General features: G+C 41.5%; 1 protein-coding gene across 1 annotated transcript in view; it reads right to left on the reverse strand.

Moving 5' to 3' along the window:
- CSMD3 (CUB and Sushi multiple domains 3) overlaps nucleotides 1-19,101 on the reverse strand; it is a 1,635,173-nt gene that overhangs the window by 299,464 nt on the left and 1,316,608 nt on the right. The window contains exon 43 of the mRNA XM_073632169.1: nucleotides 2,505-2,693. Within this exon, the coding sequence (XP_073488270.1) occupies nucleotides 2,505-2,693 (189 nt within the window). The remainder of the gene's footprint in view (nucleotides 1-2,504; nucleotides 2,694-19,101) is intronic.

The following is a 19,101-nucleotide window of genomic DNA, read 5'->3' on the forward strand; positions in this document are numbered from 1 at the left end:
AATCGATAAAAGTGTAATATTCCTTTAAATTTCGTACCTGGGGGGTGTCTATAGTATGCCTGTAAAGTGGCGCATGTTTCCTGTGTTTAGAACAGTCTGACAGCAAAATGACATTTCAAAGGAAAAGAAGTCATTTAAAAGTACTCGCGGCTATATGAATTGTCGGTCCGACAATACACATAAAAAGTTCATTGATAAAAACGGCATGGGATTTCCCCACAGGGGAACCCCGAACCAAAATAAAAAAAAAATGGCGTGGGGGTCCCCCTAAATTCCATACCAGGCCCTTCAGGTCTGGTATGGATATTAAGGTGAACCCCGCGCCAAAAAAAAAAGGCGTGGGGGTCCCCCTCAAAATCCATACCAGACCCTTCAGGTCTGGTATGGATTTTAAGGGTGAACCCCACGCCAATTTTTTTTCAAAAAATGGCGTGGGGTCCCCCCTAAAATCCATACCAGACCCTTATCCAAGCACGCAACCTGGCAGGCTGCAGGAAAAGAGGTGGGAACGAGAGAGTGGCCCCCCTCCTGAACCGTACCAGGCCACATGCCCTCAACATTGGGAGGGTGCTTTGGGTTTAACACGGGGACCCCCAGATCCCGCCCCCCCATTTGAAATGGTAAGGGGGTACCCCTACCATTTCACAAAAAAAGTGTCAAAAATATTAAAAATGACAAGAGACAGTTTTTCACAATTCCTTTATTTAAATGCTTCTTCTTTCTTCTATCGTCTATCTTCTTTCTTCTATCGTCTTTCTTCTATCTTTCTTCGGTTTCTTCCTCCATCCTCTTCTTCTTCTTCCTCCAATCCTCTGCTTCTTGCTCCGGTGTTCTCTTCCGGCATCTTCCTCCACGGCGTCTTCTTCCCTTCTTCGTGCTTGGGCCACTCCGCATCCATGATGGGAGGCTCCCACTGTGTGATGCTTCTCTTCTTCTGACGGTTCTTAAATAACGGAGGGTGGGGCCACCCAGTGACCCCGCCCCCCTCTGATGCACGGGGACTTCCTCGAGGCTTTCCCTGTGCATCAGAGGGGGGGGCGGGGTCACCAGGTGGCCCCACCCTCCATTATTTAAGAACCGTCAGAAGAAGAGAAGCATCACACAGCGGGAGCCTCCCATCATGGATGCGGAGTGGCCCGAGCACGTAGAAGGGAAGAAGATGCCGCGGAGGAAGATGCCAGATGAGAACACCGGAGCAAGAAGCAGAGGATCGGAGGAAGAAGAAGAAGATGGAGGAAGAAACCGAAGGAAGATAGAAGATAGAAGAAAGAAGATAGAAGAAAGAAGAAGCATTTAAATAAAGGAATTGTGAAAAACTGTCTCTTGTCATTGTTAACATTTTTGACACTTCTGGGGGTCCCCGTGTTAAACCCAAAGCACCCTCCCAATGTTGAGGGCATGTGGCCTGGTAGGGTTCAGGGGGGGCGCTCTCTTGCCCCCCCTCTTTTCCTGTGGCCTGCCAGGTTGCGTGCTCAGATAAGGGTCTGGTATGGATTTTAGGGGGGACCACACGCCATTTTTTTAAAAATTTTGGTGCAGGTTCCCCTCAAAATCTATACCAGATCTTAAGGGCCTGGTATGGAATTTAGGGGGACCCCCACGCCATTTTTTAAAAAATTTTGATTCTTGATATCACTAGAAAAAAAGCCTTTGAAAATTTGTTTGCAATAACTCCATCAGTATCACCAGCAAAGCAGCTTCATGATTATCCCATTAAAGAAGAAGAGAATGTGCGCTGAATTTCGAGATTTCATAATTTGTCACGTCTCAAATGTTAATTCTCCCTTAAGAACGCTAGCTTACAAGACCGACTGCTTCTGGCTCATCCTTGATTCCGAGCATGCGTGTTTGGACTTTTGTCCGACGGACTTGTGTACACACGCTCGGAAAACCTGACAATAGACATTTGTCCGCGGAAAATTTTAAAACTTGCAATCCAAAATTTGTCCGCAGAAGATCCGACAACAATTGTCTGATGGAGCATACACACGGTCCGACTTGTCGCCAACATCGATCTACTTCAGTACAACCAGCCTGTCCATAGATGGATTGAAATTCAGTTGGTTTCTGCTGAACCGGCTGAATTTCGAATTGTGTCTATAACTGGCCTAAGCCAAGTGATCATTTACAAAGTTTCTGTTCCAGTCACAGGTATACTAGGCAGGAGGGGAACTTCACTAAACTCAATTGGATCAAAATGTAAACCTAAATATCTCTAAAATGACCCACCTGCCTGCCACACCAAAGACTACCACTCTTTTCCTGAGAAATCTTCTCCCACAGTCTACTGAAAAACTGACATTTTCAGGAGTGTCAATCTCCTGGGTCCCTTGCAACTCTCACAGGTTCCTCCTTCTGACCTCCAGGTCACTACAGTTTTACTTTTTTCTCTTTCTCAAATTAAATGGAAAGAAAATAACATATTTAGCGTGTGTAGAATACAAATGATAATATATATGGCTGCCCACTTTGTTAAGAACAAAACGCCTGATGGAGGTACCTACCATCACAGCGGGGTATTGGATGGTTCCAGTTTCGGCTGATTCCATGTAGACAGGTGAGCGCAGATTCTCCAATTAATGAGTAGCCAGGATAACATTCAAAAGAAACGGTGTGCCCAACTGTAAAATCACTTCCAATTACAAACCCATTGCGGAATGGACGGGGGTCAGGACAGCTCTGTAACTGGTATGCTAGAGATAATAGACAGAAGAATATGCATATAAATTTTCACAATTAAAAGACAATTTGACTAAGCATTCTCATAACCCATCAATCTTAGATTTATATTGTATCCTCTAGGGTTCTATGTCAGGTCTATGTCAAATCTTGCATACTTGTTTGGGGGAACTGTAAGCCAACAGGTCATGAAAATATTTAGTTTTGTTATAATGAAAATTAGCAAAACACAAGCATGGAAGTAGGAAGATTTTACATTCCCTGTGGTTTCACTCATCATGCAACATATCTACCTTATGCTGGCAATACCCATTGCAATTCCTGTATAATCTTATTTAGATTTGCCAACAAATATATAGTGCAAGGGCCCCGGCAATCCATTTAATTTATATCCACTAAGTATTTATACTAAATAGTGGTTGGTAAATCTAAAGAAGAGTGTACAATATAATGTTCACACTCTTACACAGTATATTAGTAGCAAACAGGGGTCAGTACACATGGTGTACATTTATCAAACAGAGATAATTTATCTCATTTCAGTTCTCAGCAGTTCTCAGAGAAAAATATTCTCCTCTGGCACCCTTTTTATGAAGCGGAGAACATTTGTTCTCAGAAGGTGAAGAGAGTAAAAGTTTTTCCTCTGAGAACACCTGAGATCTGTGTAGAACAGGGGTCTCAAACTGGTGGCCCTCCAGTTGTTGAGAAAGTCCCATCATGCCTCTACCTGTGGCAGTCATGCTTGTAACTGTCAGCCTTGCAATGCCTCATGGGACTTGTAGTTTCGCAACAGCTGGAGGGCTGCCAGTTTGAGACCCCTGGTGTAGAAGGAGGAGGGCTGCCTGTGATCTCCTGAGATACCTATGTGATTACAGAGCAGCTGAGTTTTAAAAGTGAAACCAAAGTTAAAAAGACTGTGTAATTACATGAAAATAATAAGCACTGCTTATTATTATTATTATGCTTATTATTATTATGTGCTTAAACCACAGATTTTTTAAACACATTTTGGCACATTCTTTAAACGTGTGTTTTGGCCCTTTTTTATTGCTCATTTTGGTATTATTTACGTAAATTTTGCAGTTTTTCCAACATGCCATATTTTTTTAACTCCCATCTGACCGTGGGTTTTTTTATTGTGCATTTTGGCGCTTTTTTAACCACACATTTTGTCCCTTTAGTGCACATTTTCGCACAGGTTATTTTAACACGCATTTTGGTGTGGTTTGTAAAGCACATTTTGGCGCTTCTTTTAGCATGTTGTTTGACGCTTTTTTTAACGTGCATTTTGATTTGCTTTTTATACGTATTTTGGCAAACAGCACATTTGCTAGCCACTTTTGGGGTGCCATTAACATTTAATGGCACCGCAAGAATATCATGCATTTTGCATGTGTTTCCGCAATGCACAAAAAAACGCAGCTAAAAATTGAGCCAAAATGCATGTTAAAAAAAACTGTACCAAAATATGCACAAAAAAGGCCCAAAAAGCCAAACTGAACATTTTTTGGGCATGGAGCATTGTGCATTTTTCAATGCGCATTTTGGCACATTGGTAGTGTACTGTATTTGTCAAATAACAAAATGTGTGGCAAAATGCATGTCTGCTAACTGCATTTGGGATGCCATTAACAATGAATGGCACCCAAAAGTGCATTGCGTATTTTGACAGAATTTTTACAGCAATTTGTGGCAAGAATTGCGCAATTCTGCCAACAATTCTGCATTGCTCAGATGTGAATGGGTCCTTAAAGAAAACATATTATAACTATACTGTGTGCATGAGTTTATACTGTGTTTATACAGTATGTTATCATTTATGTCAATCTTTAAGCTTGCTGTTGCTGATATTAGGAAGAAAGAAGCCTTCTTCCTCACATCACAGCAGCTTCTCACCCATATTCTCCACTATTTTACAGAGATGGCCAGTGAGATCTTCAGATCTCACCTTCATAAACTGGTCATCTGTGTAAAAGTGAATGACAGAAGGGTGTGTCCTGTGAGGAGAAGTGAAGAACATGTTCTCCACTCCTCATCTCAGCTTCATAAACCAGCACAGCTGAGAGATCAGCTGTGATCATCAGGATCTCCGCTCTTCTCTGTTTGACAAACGTACACTTATGTTTCTTCCCTGAGTGTTTCTTTTACGAGTTTTGTCACAGTTTCAACACTTCTATCAATTTCTGATCATGTGTTCTCTGCTCTTTCATAGGTAAATGTCATCTGCTGCCATATCCACATGTACATTCCCCCTGCTATGTATGACTGATAATTGACACTGCTATGCTGATGATAAATGTCATTTGCTGCCATATCATTTTAAACTTGTCTGTATAATTAGTGATTGATTGTTGCCTCCTTTTGCCTTGTCAAAGAAATCAATCACCTTTGGCCTGTTTCTGTGGTTGGTTTGGTTTTTATGACAATCTCTCCTTCTATTCAAATGTCTCATATCAGATCCTAATTTGATCAATTGACAAATGCTTGCCTGCTCCATCTCCCTAAAAATTTAGAACAGCTCATGGGGAAGTCGCAGACAGGGGTCAGTCTTTCCTGAGTGCTTCTTTTACGAGTGCCATCGCAGTTTCAACACCGCAGTTTAACTAAAGCAGTATAACTAAAGATGTATGAAGATACAATAAGAAAGACAGCAAACAAACTAACATTTGCTATTTAATTTATTTGAAGTCTGATTCCCACTTTCTTTCAACTAACATGGTCCCTCTACTCTTCCTTCTCATATTGGTGTTCTCTATCCTCAAATTGTCCTTACTCTACCTCCACAGCCTACACATATCACCTTCATTCTTACCCTCTCCCTACTACTGCACCATCACTTCCTGCAAATACTAAACCCACATACTGACTTAAACACCAGGGCAGTGAGCAATGTGTGCTCATACACATCCCACTCCCATCTTACTTTCCTCACCCTCCTTCTTTTCCTAATTTCTGGAGATATTTCTCCCAATCCTGGCCCTCCATTTTCTAACCACAAACCCTATATCCGGCACCCTTCCGCTTCTGGAAACAGCTGCAATCCATTCAGTTTAATTTAAATTCCCCTGCTTTCAAAAACCAGCCCACCCATGTGCACTTTGGAATGCCCACTCTGTCTGTAACAAGCTCACATCTGTGCATGACCATTTTATCTCCAATTGCTTTAACATACTTACCATAAGGCCCCTTTCACACTGGGGTGTCGGCGTCATTAGCGGTAAAGTGCCGTTATTTTTAGCAGCGCTTTACTGTCATTTTTGTGGGGGTTTTTGGCCACTAGCGGGATTTTTAACCCCCGCTAGTGGCCGAGAAAGGGTTAAAATGACCCGCAAGGTGGTTCTGCAGGTGTCCATTCAGTTCAATGGGCAGTAACGGTTTAGGACCGCTCCTTCACCACTCCAAAGATGCTGCTTGCCGGAGTTTTTTTAACGTCCTGCAAGCGCAGGGCTGTCTTAATGAGTGGGAACACCTGGGCACTGCCCAGGGGCCCCAGCTGCATGGGGGGGCCCTGCACTTTCCCCAAAGCAGCTGGTCCTTGAACCCACACTGACCCAAAATTAAGGGCAGGGCTGGAGTGCCAGTGATGCTCTGACCTCACCCCATGCAGCTTGAATGCGTGGGACTCAAAGGCTGCGGGGTAGGAGCTGGGATGATATCTGGGATGTAGAAGGGTCACAGTGCTGGGGGAATATCTGGGGTGTAGAGAGATCAAAGTGCTGGTTGGATATATGGGGTGTAGAGGGTTCAGAGTGCTGGGGGAATATCTGGGGTGTAGAGGGATCAGTGCTAGGGGGATATCTGGGATGTAGAGGGGTCAGAGTGCTGGGGGGGTATCTGGGATGTAGAGGGGGGTCGCAGTGCTGAGGGGATGTCTGGAATGTAGAGGGGTCAGCATGTTGGGGGATATCTGGGATGTAGAGGGGTTACAGTGCTGGGGGGATATATGGGGTGTAGAGAGGTCAGAGTGCTTGGGGGATATCTGAGGTGTAGAGGGGTCACAGTGCTGGGGGATATCTGGGGTGTAGAGGGGTCACAGTACTGGGGGGATATCTGGGGTGTAGAAGGGTCAGAATGCTTGGGGCATATCTGGGGTGTAGAGGGGTCAGGGTGCTGGGGGGATATCTGGGATGTAGAGGGGTCAGAGTGCTGGGGGATATATGGTATGTAGAGGGGTCAGAGTGCTGGGGGGATATCTATGGTGTAGAGGGGTCAGAGTGCTGGGGGGATATCTGGGATGTAGAGGGGTCAGAGTGTTGTGGAGATATCTGGGATGTAGAGGGGTCAGCGTGTTGGGGGGATATCTGTGGTGTAGAGGGGTCAGAGTACTGGGGGGATATCTGGGATGTGGAGGGGTCAGAGTGTTGTTGGGATATCTTGGGTGTAGAGGTATCAGAATGTTGTGGGGATATCTTGGGTGTAGAGAGGTCAGAGTGCTGGGGGGATATCTGGGGTGTAGAGGGGTCAGAGTGCTGGGGGGATAGCTCGGGTGTAGAGGGGTCAGAGTGCTGGGGGGATATCTGGGATGTAGAGGGGTCAGAGTTTTGTGGGGGTATCAGGGGTGTAGAGGGGTCAGAGTGCTGGGGGGATATCTGGGATGTAGAGGGGTCACAGTGCTGGGGGGATATCTGGGGTGTAGAGAGGTCAGAGTGCTTGGGGGATATCTGGGGTGTAGAGTGGTCAGAGTGCTGGGGATATTTGGGGTGTAGAGGGGTCAGAGTGCTGGGGGGAAATCTGGGATGTAGAGGGGTCACAGTGCTGGGGGGATATATGGGGTGTAGAGAGGTCAGAGTGCTTGGGGGATATCTGGGGTGTAGAGGGTTCACAGTGCTGCGGGGTTATCTAAGGGATAAAGGGGTCACAGGGCTGGGGGGATATATGGGGTGTAGAAGGGTCAGAATGCTTGGGGGAAATCTGGGATGTAGAGGGGTCAGAGAGCTGGGGGGATATCTGGGATGTAGAGGGGTCACAGTGCTGGGGGGATATATGGGTTGTAGAGAGGTCACAGTGCTGGGGAGATATCTGGGGTGTAGAAGGGTCAGAATGCTTGGTATATATCTGGAGTGTAGAGGGGTCAGAGTGCTGGGGGATATCTGGGATGTAGAGGGGTCAGAGTGCTGGGGAGATATATGGTATGTAGAGGGGTCACAGTGCTGGGGGGATATCTGGGATGTAGAGGGGCCAGAGTGTTGGGGGGATATCTGTAGTGTAGGGGTCAGAGTGCTGGGGGATATCTGGGGTGTAGAGGGGTCAGAGTGCTGGGGGATATCTGGGGTGTAGAGGGGTCAGAGTGATGGGGGAATATCTGGGGTGTAGAGGGGCCATAGTGCTGGAGAGGCATCAATCTAGCAGATATATTATATGCACAAGACAGCTTTGTTAATTTATGTATGTAGTATTTTCCCACTGTTTCTTTGCTGTACAGAATGATTGTTGATGTAGTTAATGCGGAGCTCCACCCAAAATCTCCGCTTGTCTGCCTCCTACCTACTTGATGTCTGTTTACCTGCGCTGTCTCCATTGTAGGGGCCCCAGAGCATTACTTTGCCCAGGGGCCCATGATGGTATTAAGACGACCCTGTGCAAGCGCACCACTCCAGTATGAAAGCCTTCGGGTTTTCACACTGGAGAGAGACAGGAGAGGCTCTTTACAGGCGCTATGCAGGTGCTATTTTTAGCGTTGTAGAACCTGTGAAGAGCCTCAGTGTGAAAGGGGTCTGACTGAAACCTGGCTTTAAGATTCTGACTCGGCTTCTCCTGCTGCCCTCTCCTTTGGTGGCCTCCACTGGATTCACTCACCCAGACCCAGTGGATAGAAAGGAGGTTGAGTTGGATTCCATCTATCCCCACAGAGCACCTTCCAAGTCCTTCTAAACCCTCCCTCTCTATCCCTCTCTTCTTTCAATACGCACTGTATTTGTCTATTTTCTCCAATTTCTTTGAGGATTGCAGTGATTTATTGGCCTCCTGGACCAATATCGTGCTTTTTTGACAACTTCCCTGCCTGGCTACCCTACTTTCTCTCCTTTGAAATACCCACTATCATTCTTGGTGGCTTAAACATCACTGCCTATTGCAACTCTCTTCTCATAGGCTTACCTCTCCATAGGCTATTCCCTCTTCAGTCTATCATGAATACTGCTGCCAGCTCATTTACCTTACCAACCGTTCAGTGTCTGCCACCCCTCTCCACCAACTGATACACTAGCTTCCGATTGCCCAGCAAAATGAATTTAACATACTAGCAACAACATACAAAGCCATTCACATCCCCAATCTTGTCTCCAAATATCACCCAAACTGTCCTCTCTACTCCTCTCAAAACCTCCTGCTCTATAGCTCCCTTGTCTCCTCCTCCCATGCTCATCTCCTAGACTTCTCCAGAGCCTCTCCCATCCTCTGGAACTCTCTACCTCACTATGTCCAGCTATCTCCTACTCTGGCTGCCTTTAGGCGGTCCCTGAAAACTCATCTCTTCAGGGAAGCCTATCACGCCTCCAACTAATCTATTATCATTTCCATCAGCTCATCCCCCACAATTATAACCTTTTGTACCACTTGCCCCTCCTTATTAGATTATAAACTCTTATGAGCAGGGCCCTCTTAACCCTTATGTATTTTACTGTATTGTAACTGTACTGTATGCCTTTTAACATTGAAAAATGCTGCATAAACTGTTGCTATATAAAACTGTATAATAATAATAGTAAGTGTCACGGGAAAAGCTATTAATATAAATTAGCTTGATGCTGTATATTAATTGCCCTCTTTTTCTACAGTGCAAATAGTTTGGTTAAAATAACCTGTTTAAATCTTTCACATTATTAAAGTGAACAGTTTTTGAATGACATAAAATGAACTTCTTCTTTTTGGCACAATTAAACTTTTTATGTTGATTTCTTGATATATTAGCAAGATGTCCTCGCAAAAAGAGCTCTCTGAGAAAGGCCGAAAGTTAGCAATTTCTTCCAATTATAGTATTAAATTGTTTTGTCAAGAATTAATGATTTCATTCTGCCAAATAAATTACTTTGTGCAAATACTGAAGCATGTTTCTTTCATGTTAGCTCATTCATTGTCCCCTAATCCCAGGCCATCTCTTGGAGAACATTAGATACGCCATTGCTTAAAATTACTTATCATTTTTACAGTAGACATATCATATTTAAAACTTAGCAAGTGTTGTCAATTACATTATATCAACTGCGTATATTGCTCTTTTCTCTATTTTATTTAAAACCCATCCAAACTGCCTGTTAAACACATTTTAGATGCATCCAAACAAAAGATATGTAAAGTCTAAGGCCCCTTTCACATGGGGCAGAATCTGATTTGTTCAGGAGGGCATCTGTCTGCTGATTCCATGCCGAGCAGAGCAGGATGACAGGTCCATGTCAGCTCAATTTATACAGAGCAGATACGGACAAAATCCGCTCTGCTGTATGTGTAAATGGACACCTGACTGCTCTCCAATTTGATCCACCTAGACAAAGGGGGGCTGATCCCCTTACATTTTTTTAGCAGGCTGGATTGGAGGTAGACAGCTGTAAAGGACACAAGTTTGTTTACACCCACTGGGCCATTGGGATACATGGACCACCTGATCAGGTCCACCATAAAAACTGAAAGGTGGACCTGATTAGATTGCCCGTGTGAAAGGGGCCTTACAGTTTGTTTTCTTCAGAAAGCAACCCCAGTCCAAGCAGAAAAGTCTGCATCCTGCCAGCATGTTGTAGAGGACAACCCATGCTCACTTCTGAGTCTTAGACTAGTGACATAAACGAGTCACGGTAGAAAAAGGACCAAGTTGTGTGTGTGTTCTTGATGTCTGCTTCATATTGAAGAAACTGCCCTCCTGAACCTTATTCACACCCCTAGGCCCTGTTCACTTTGCTGCACTTTTGCTATGCTAAAATGCACTTTTCCTGGATGACAAAAGTGCATGAAAACTATTCCCCTTTAAATCCTTTGTAACTGTTCACATCACTGCATTGCGTCTGCATTTTTGGTGTGTTTTTTAAATCACATGTCCATGTTTCACAGGTGCATGCTGGGAGTCGGAAAACAAGGAAGCACACCAAAAATGCATTAAAAGCACATTAATATTGTTGTCAAAATGTGATATGCATTTTTAGGCTCACCAGTGATTGAACAGGCCCCTAGGGTATTTAAATATGTCATAAGTTGATGTACTTCATTCAGCAGAGAGCATTTGCTTTGCTGATTGTACAGCTATAGGGCCTCAGCTGAGTGCTTCCAGGTTCATAACACAAATGAAAGGTTGCTGGTGTCCAGCTGCTCTCCATCCTAGCACCTGCCAGTGTAGAATTATTGCCAGCCAGGAGAAAAAAAAGAAGTGAATTATTGGCTTCAAGTTTACATGGCAGTACTGACACTGCCATAACAGCAAGATATGGTGGGGTTAAAAAATGGTAAAGAAAAATAGTTTTTTTAAAAGCACGTTGCACTTACATAGCTCAATGAGAGTAACCGAGAGTTTCTGTTTCATTAAAATTTGTGTAGACAGTGAAATAACTGTAAAATTATTTTGCCTGAAGCAAAATATGAGTGATGACCTTAACATGGGCATGCCCTATTCAGGATATAATATTCTTGAGAAAGACAGACTGATCTCTGTTTGAAAATTGACAATAAAATGCTGCTGCTTTGATTTATCTGTATGACCTGTGAGTGCCTTTGTACCTACCTTTGCTACATACCTTTGCAAGTTATGTTAATGAATAGATTACACAAGATGTATTAGTAAGCACTGTACACTTGTATTTTTTCCTCTTTAAATGAGAAAAGAAAGGGGAGAAGGCACAGAAGAAAATAAAATTGGTAGGGAGATACCTTCTATAATCCAGTCTGCCCAGAACCATTGGTATACGTTGAAAATTTTGAGAGAGTTGCAAAGTTTGAATTGCTGATTAGAAGTACCACAAAATTGTTGTGATAGTTTGGACTATTCTATCAAATAAACTCATATTTTAAGCATCTTAAATGTTTTGTATGTTGTAGTATTTACTATTATTTTTACATAAAATAACATTCACAAATAAAGAAAAAAATGTATTTGCAAATTTTTTTCCCCTTGAGTCAGTGTTGTTTACCATTACAAGCATGTGGCTAACTGTCGATTTGAGAAGGCCTTTTTTCTGTATTTTATTCAAACAGAGTGACTGCGAGCCTAAGCGGCATTCTCCAACTCTCTGTAGTATGTTTGGAGAAGTGTCAAACTGTCGAAAACAATGTACATCTTCATGTTGCAGCAGAACATCTTCACTAGCATGCCCGTAATATATGTGCAAATGCTCAAGAGTAGGTTTCGTACAACAGAACATATTTATGACTTAACGCTTTTCACAGCTCAGTGCTGTTTTTACAGATACAGTAAAATACTTGTCACCGCAGAAACTGGAATATAGTATGCCTAGTGTCCTATATAGATCAAGATGACTTGACATATGGCACAGAAAATGTGACATTTATGTTTTAGGCTTCATGTACACGGGACATTTTTACAACCTCTCCTGAACGATTTAACTTGACAGATAGTAACCATTTTTAAAACGTCAGTTTTGCCGCATTTACATGCTGCGTTTAGCCGCGTTTGTGTTTAGAAGTGTTTAGCTGCGTTTAGAAGCATTTGGCGCTCGAAATGCTTGTAAACTCAGCTTCTGAATAAATTTTTTTGCGTTCCAAAAAATTCCTCTAAACTGAACTGCCTAGAAATGACTGTGAGGATGAGGACAGTTCAGGAGCAGTTAACAAAAAACTCCCAACTGCTCCTAAACGTCCATTTACAAGCAGCAGTGTATACAAGGCCTTAGCTGTAGATAGTTGCACATGATAATGTCAACATTCTAGGCAACTAAAATACTTTAGTCTGTATAACCAAAGGTATAAGGCTTATTCAGGGCTGTTCTAACATATGGCCACCAAATTTAATGGATGTGATTCCTAAACAGAGCAAGATCATCCGAAAGGCAACATAGATAGGAACTATAGGCATAGTGGATGCCAAGAGGGCCCAATTACAACCTTCATGCTTTTGCAGTAAACCAGGGGGATTTCGTCTGAAATATACATTTATTTAGTTACTCCCAAGATTCGTTTTTTTTTTCATTTTTTTTTGTTAAAAAATGCATTTATATGAAAATCCGAATTAATTAAGGTTGAATCTGTCAATTGAAGGCTTATGGTGTCTGTCGGATGTTCTAAGAAGATTTGACAAAGCAGCTAAACTGTACGACGCCGTGATCGTACATTTCCAGTCGAATGCTCTGCCTACAAGCTATAGTAGAATTCTAATGTTGTTTGACTAGTAATAATTATAATTATTAATTATTATTACTAGTCAAATAACATTAGAATTCTTCTATAGCCTATGGGCGAAGCATTTGACCGTAAATGTCCGCTTGCGGCAATCGTATGTTTTTACCTGCTTTGTCAAAAATGTAATTGTTGAACGGTATTACCGCAGGTTTGATAGACACCGTCATATTGTCACCGTCATATTGAATCTTCTATCTATATCGAACTGTTGTTGCAACAATATGAAAATATATTGGATACGAAGACGATAACGAATGCACATGTCTACTGATAGCCCCATTGGATGCCAGTTCAAACATTGCAAATGGGGTGGTTTCTCTGTGTCTATTGTCAATGTCAATTGAAGGCATAAGGGGGTCTAAGTTGCTTCTTCACCTAGGACCCCATTCTGCCTTAATCCATCTTTGTCCCTAAATGTATATATTAGTGGGAAGGTGACAACACCATACTCTCTGAAAAAGACCCTTTTGCAAACTAGGTTTAAAAACATGCAAATATGGTATAAGCTTGATTATATTTTTACTGGAGTTTTGGACTTTACTAGAGTTTTGGACTTGTATAAACAAAACATCCTCCAAAGATACAGTACATTGAGCTATGTCCCCCTAGAACAGAAAGAGTATTGCTAGAAGGATCACCAGGTGGAAAATGCTATCTCTGTCCCATATGGGAGATTTCCCACAACTATGTAGGTCCCAAATGGGAGATTTCTTTTCCCAGAGACACAGAGGGAAGTGAAAGTGAAATACTCTCATAAACAACTTAGGATCTGGTAACCCCCAACAGGTATCCTAATCAGAAGATTTTTCCTTGCCTCTTATTCTGATGACAACCAAAAAACAGTTTGGATTACTAATCCCTTTTTGCAATTGTTACCAGAATAAAAAAGAAGGGGCGAACATCCCCAGTGCAGAAATACAGGCAGAAACGTATCCATCATGCCATACCATCAGAGAGGCATGTGATTGGCCCCAAATTTATTCTGAAGCAGGACAATGATACCAAACATACAACCAATGTCATTAAAAGAGACATATGAGAATCTAAAAAAAAATCACATTCTCCTAGATGGCTGCAGCACAGATCCCAGCTGCAACTGTCCCCCGTCACCTCTAAGACCAAGAACACCACTGATCACTTGGTTCTCAGTTCTCAGTCTGCAGAGAGCTTTTGACTGTCAGTGACTGATTCTCTGCTCTGCCCCTCCAGAGCTCACTGGAGCACTGGGCTATGGAGGGGGTGGGAGTGGCTGGCTCAGGCTATCAGTGGCCTCCTGAGAGGCTGAGCCAGATGCCGGTCCAGGCTTCTGGGTAGATCCTGACCATATGGCTTGGGACTTTTCAGAGTCTGGACCAGGTATGTGACATCAGCTGGATGAAAAAAAGGCACAAGAGTGCAGAACTAACTGCACTCTTGTGATTCACAAGAGAAGTATAGCCATAAACCTTTGGCCATATGTCTCCTTAAATAACTAACTACAGTATAAAGAAGAACAAGAAAAAGAATAAGAAGTCCTGGAAGTGATGGTTTGGCCCCCACAGAGCCTTGATCTCAACATCATCTAGTCTGTCTGGGATTACATGAACAGAAGGATTTTAGGCAGCCTACATCCACAGAAGATCTGTGGTTAGTTCTCCAATATGTTTGGAAAAACATTCTTGGCAAGTTACTTCAAAAACTGTGTACAAGTGTACCTAGAAGAACTGAAGAACTGATTAAAGGTAAAGGGTGGTCACACCAAATATTGATTTGATTTTGGTTTCTCCTGTTCATTTAAATTTCCATTTTGCTAATTTATCAAAATGAACTATTACCACTTCTATTTCTGAAAGCATTCTTAATTTACAGCATTTTTATCACATCTGCTTTAGCACAGTAATATATATATATATATGAAATTAAGTGGATATTTCATTAGCAAGGAATATAATTAAAACACAAACACACAACTTCTTTCTTGTTCTACCTAATCCAATTAGTCTAATTGTTATACTGTTGTAATATTGTTGATCAGAAAGAGTTGGAGAAAGCCTATTGAAGATAAAGTTAATTTATCCTCACAGTGGGGAAAATGACTCAGTTAATGGCAGCTAGACTAGTTCTCTGAATCCATCCCCACATTGATGAATCTTACTAATTGCAGATACCACATGTAATAAGAAAGACAGCAAATCTACATTTAAATGTGCTTGTAAACTGACCATGACTTTAGAAAGAGAATCTAAAATGATGACATCCCTAAGATTTTATGTTTTTTCTTACTAAGACTATTTAAATTAAAAAGTTCCCTTTTCAAATAAGGTATCAGTTGACTTGCATATATGTCATCAGTCAACAATTCATATAGTTATAGGACCTCTGCTATTCTAGGATGCATTATGCATGATCTCGCTAATGCAATCCTAGTGTTTCTTTTTTGACAAAATGACAAAATAGCTTAATTCACTTTTATATTAAAACAGAAGGTAATCACATGTCTTATTGCAGCATATATTCCTAAATTAAAAATGATTATTTTTCATTTCAGGATAGATAATGTCATGCAAATCATTCTTTTGCATCGCAATGGCCAAATGCACACCAGAAAATCATTGGTGTATAGTGCAAATATTGTCTAATATTTTTTTTCCATACTGCATACATCTGCCAGGCTTTTTTGGGACATCATCTGTGCAAAGTACAGAAACCATGGCTTCTCTGGAAAAGGGCTTTGGACCCAAAAATAAAGTGTAACAATACAGGGTATAGTGAGAAGGGACTTCCTGGCGGTATGATTATGTCAGATTTTTGCATCTCAAATCGGTACAACTGTTTTGCATAGAAATTTGGCGTTTTATATTGTAGGCCTGTAGTTCTTAGGCTCCATGCACACTGGACGTTAAAATAACGTTATAAAAACGTCAGTATCTTTCCAGTGAGTCTTTCAACATTTTTTAATGTTTTTGCAATAGTGTTTATTAGCGTTTATTAGCGTTTTTTAGCGTTAGTGTTTTTTAGCTTTTTTTTTTCCAGTGGATCAAAAACTTTAAAAAACACCCGTGAGCCACGTTTTTGAGCGTTTATCAATGTTTTTCAGTGTTTATGAGCGTTTGGTGTTTTTTGTGTTTAGAACGCAATTTTATGGCGTTCAGAAAAGCAGCCCATAAACTCCACTGCTGATAAAAGTTCAAAAACGTCATGCATGGACACATAGGATAGCATAGAGGGGAGTTTATGGGCTGTCAAAAAAAAAAAACGCCCAAACTCCAAAAAATGGCCATTTATGAGCTCCAGTGTGCATGAAGCCAAAGCAATAACATACTTAAATCTGTCCAAACAAGAGTCTAGTAGATATCCCGGGTATGATAAAGTTTGAAACACAAAATCATAAATTATAATATAATAAATAACTATACATAATTATAACAAATAATAATATAATAATAATAAAATGAATTTCCCCACAAATCACTATCGCTCAATTCTGCAAGTGATTCTAATTTACTATCGCTGTTTTCTAGCTGGTCTAAAACCACTTTTGACGTAAAGGGACACTTTTTGGTTGCTATGGACAATCTCAAGTTTCCAGGCAGAAAGAACAGTATATATAATAAAAAACTGCATGCAGGGCATTGGACAAAGCACTGGGGACAAAAGGGATGTGAAATGATTTCATACAGTAATGTAATCTGTAAGATTACAGTGTACTGTATGTGTTATGTATTTTCAATTTTTTGAATTTGCCGCAGGGCTCCGCCCCCGTGCGTCGCGATGCTCACAGGGAATGGAGTCCGGCACACAGAGACATCGGGGCGAAGGACAGAGCCCGCAGACACAGCGGGGGGGCATCGCAGGATCCTGGGGACAAGATAAGTACACTGCACCAGGATCCTGCAATGCAATCCTGAGTGTGGCTCAGAGTTACTGCTAAATGTACTGAAATTTAACCCTGAGCTACACTCGGGAATACCACCAGGGAGGTTAAGGAATTAGAAAGCCCTTAAACAGAACCAGTGTATTGTGCAGGGACTGTGCTAGGCACTGACTCGGTTGGAGGGCTTTTTAATTCCTTTAGTTCCTTCCAACCATGAATATACCATATCCAACAGAAAATTATGTGTCCTTTTTTCTAAGCACAGAAGTAGATTTAAAGCAGAAAAGTTGATATAGATAGATAGATAGATAGATAGATAGATAGATAGATAGATAGATAGATAGATAGATAGATAGATAGATAATGAGCCCATAATTGTATTAGTGAAAAGGAAGGTGCAATTTCAACTTTATCACTTGCCTCCCATGTGTGATTCCATACTGTCATTTTAGCCCCCCTTGTCCAAAATAATATAAAAAATAAATAGACATAAAATGGTTGTTGTGAAATATATGGGATTTATATATACTATAATTATTTAAGTATCCGTATGTTTACGATGCATCAGCAATTGTAACAGATGACCTCGGCCTATCAACATTATCTGAAAAAGTATAAAAGCTGGGAAATTTTGCAATGCTGAACTTAATAGCAATTTAAAGTATACACCAGGATTGATCTTATACCCATTATACCCATACCCATTATACCCCTCTCACTATTCCAATTTCATCTAGATCACCTGCCTCCCACGTGTCATTCCATACTGTCACGTTATACCCCCTTGTCCAAAATAAATAAATAGAAAGGCATGAAATGGTTGTTGTGAAATACATGGGATTTATATACAATTATTTAAAAGAGAAGTATGGGATTTTTTTTACTTTAGAATCATATTTACCTAGGTGAATGCAGAATTGGTCTGATGCTGAATCTTTCCCCCACCGGGTCTAAGGCTGAGAACCAAGTGATCAAACACTGCCGATCGCTCCTTCTCAGAGCTCCCTGAGTAGAGAGCTGGTGACTGTCAGTCACCGCTGTCTGCTCTACCCCTCCAGCACTCACTGGAGCATTGGGCTGTGGAGGGGGTGGGAGTGACTGGTTCAGGCTCTCAGATAATGAGAGGCTGAGCAGGGTGCCGGCCCAGGCATGTGGGTGGATCCTGACCATATAGTCGCAATCTTTCAGGAGCTTGCACCAGCTCTGTGACATCAGTCAGCAGCGAGCTTCAGCCCGCTGTCTGCTGAAAATGGGTCATAGGAGTGCAGAACGAATTGCACTCCTGTAAAATGAGCTTTGGCTGTACTTCTCCTTTAGAGAAAGGAGGATGATGGCGCAAGAACCAACTGGGTAATAACTATAAAAAAGTAGATAAAATACAGTAACTATAAAAAGAGATAAAATGCAGTTCAGGTAAAAACAGTTCCAGTTCAAATTCCAGTTACACTGGCGGCTGCAACCCTGAGAGTAGAAGCACAACTCTGGAAGACAAAATAGGACAAGGACAAGGTGCGCCATACTCAGTGCAGTATTTAAGTATTCATTTAATAAGAAAAAACAAGCCAAATGGCTACTCACAACAGGAAAGTGATATCAGGCACATAAGTAAAGGGTCCGGGGGTCGGGGTCACTCTGCGGTCCGAGATGCTGTCCATGTGGTGTTTTTATAATATGTATTATTTATTTTTATAATATATTTCCCATAATACTCTTATAATATTTCCTACAATGATTTTTATAATTGTCACTTCCCATGGTATATCAATAAGAAAGTTTTTCCTGTTTATATTTACAATAATTCTTTAAAAAGATGTGATATACCGATATTTTCTAAGAATGAATGTATATCTCTCTCACTGCCAAATAATTAGTAAAAGAGCTTAAAATAAGTACTGGTGTTCTAGCTTCCTTATGGCTCCTGGTACCATGCCACCAACACATAGATACCCTGTAAGTAACATATGGGTCATGAAACGCGTTGAGCCAAAAGATGTCATGTTCCTATATAACCTATGTTTTACTATATTATATCAATCTGGATTCTGTTCATGGACTATGAATTTATCAGTTTTACCATAAGTCATTCTATATCAATCATGTGTTACTATTTTTCTTGTGGACATCATGAATTTATTATATATGTAAAACAGATTTTTATCCAACACTTTTTCATTCTTTTCTAATGCTAGGGATTAGTGGAACTATAGATTATGCAGGTACCATCATTATATGTA

This window comes from Aquarana catesbeiana, linkage group LG05 (genome assembly GCF_042186555.1).
Source record: "Aquarana catesbeiana isolate 2022-GZ linkage group LG05, ASM4218655v1, whole genome shotgun sequence".
NCBI classification, from domain to species: domain Eukaryota; kingdom Metazoa; phylum Chordata; class Amphibia; order Anura; family Ranidae; genus Aquarana; species Aquarana catesbeiana.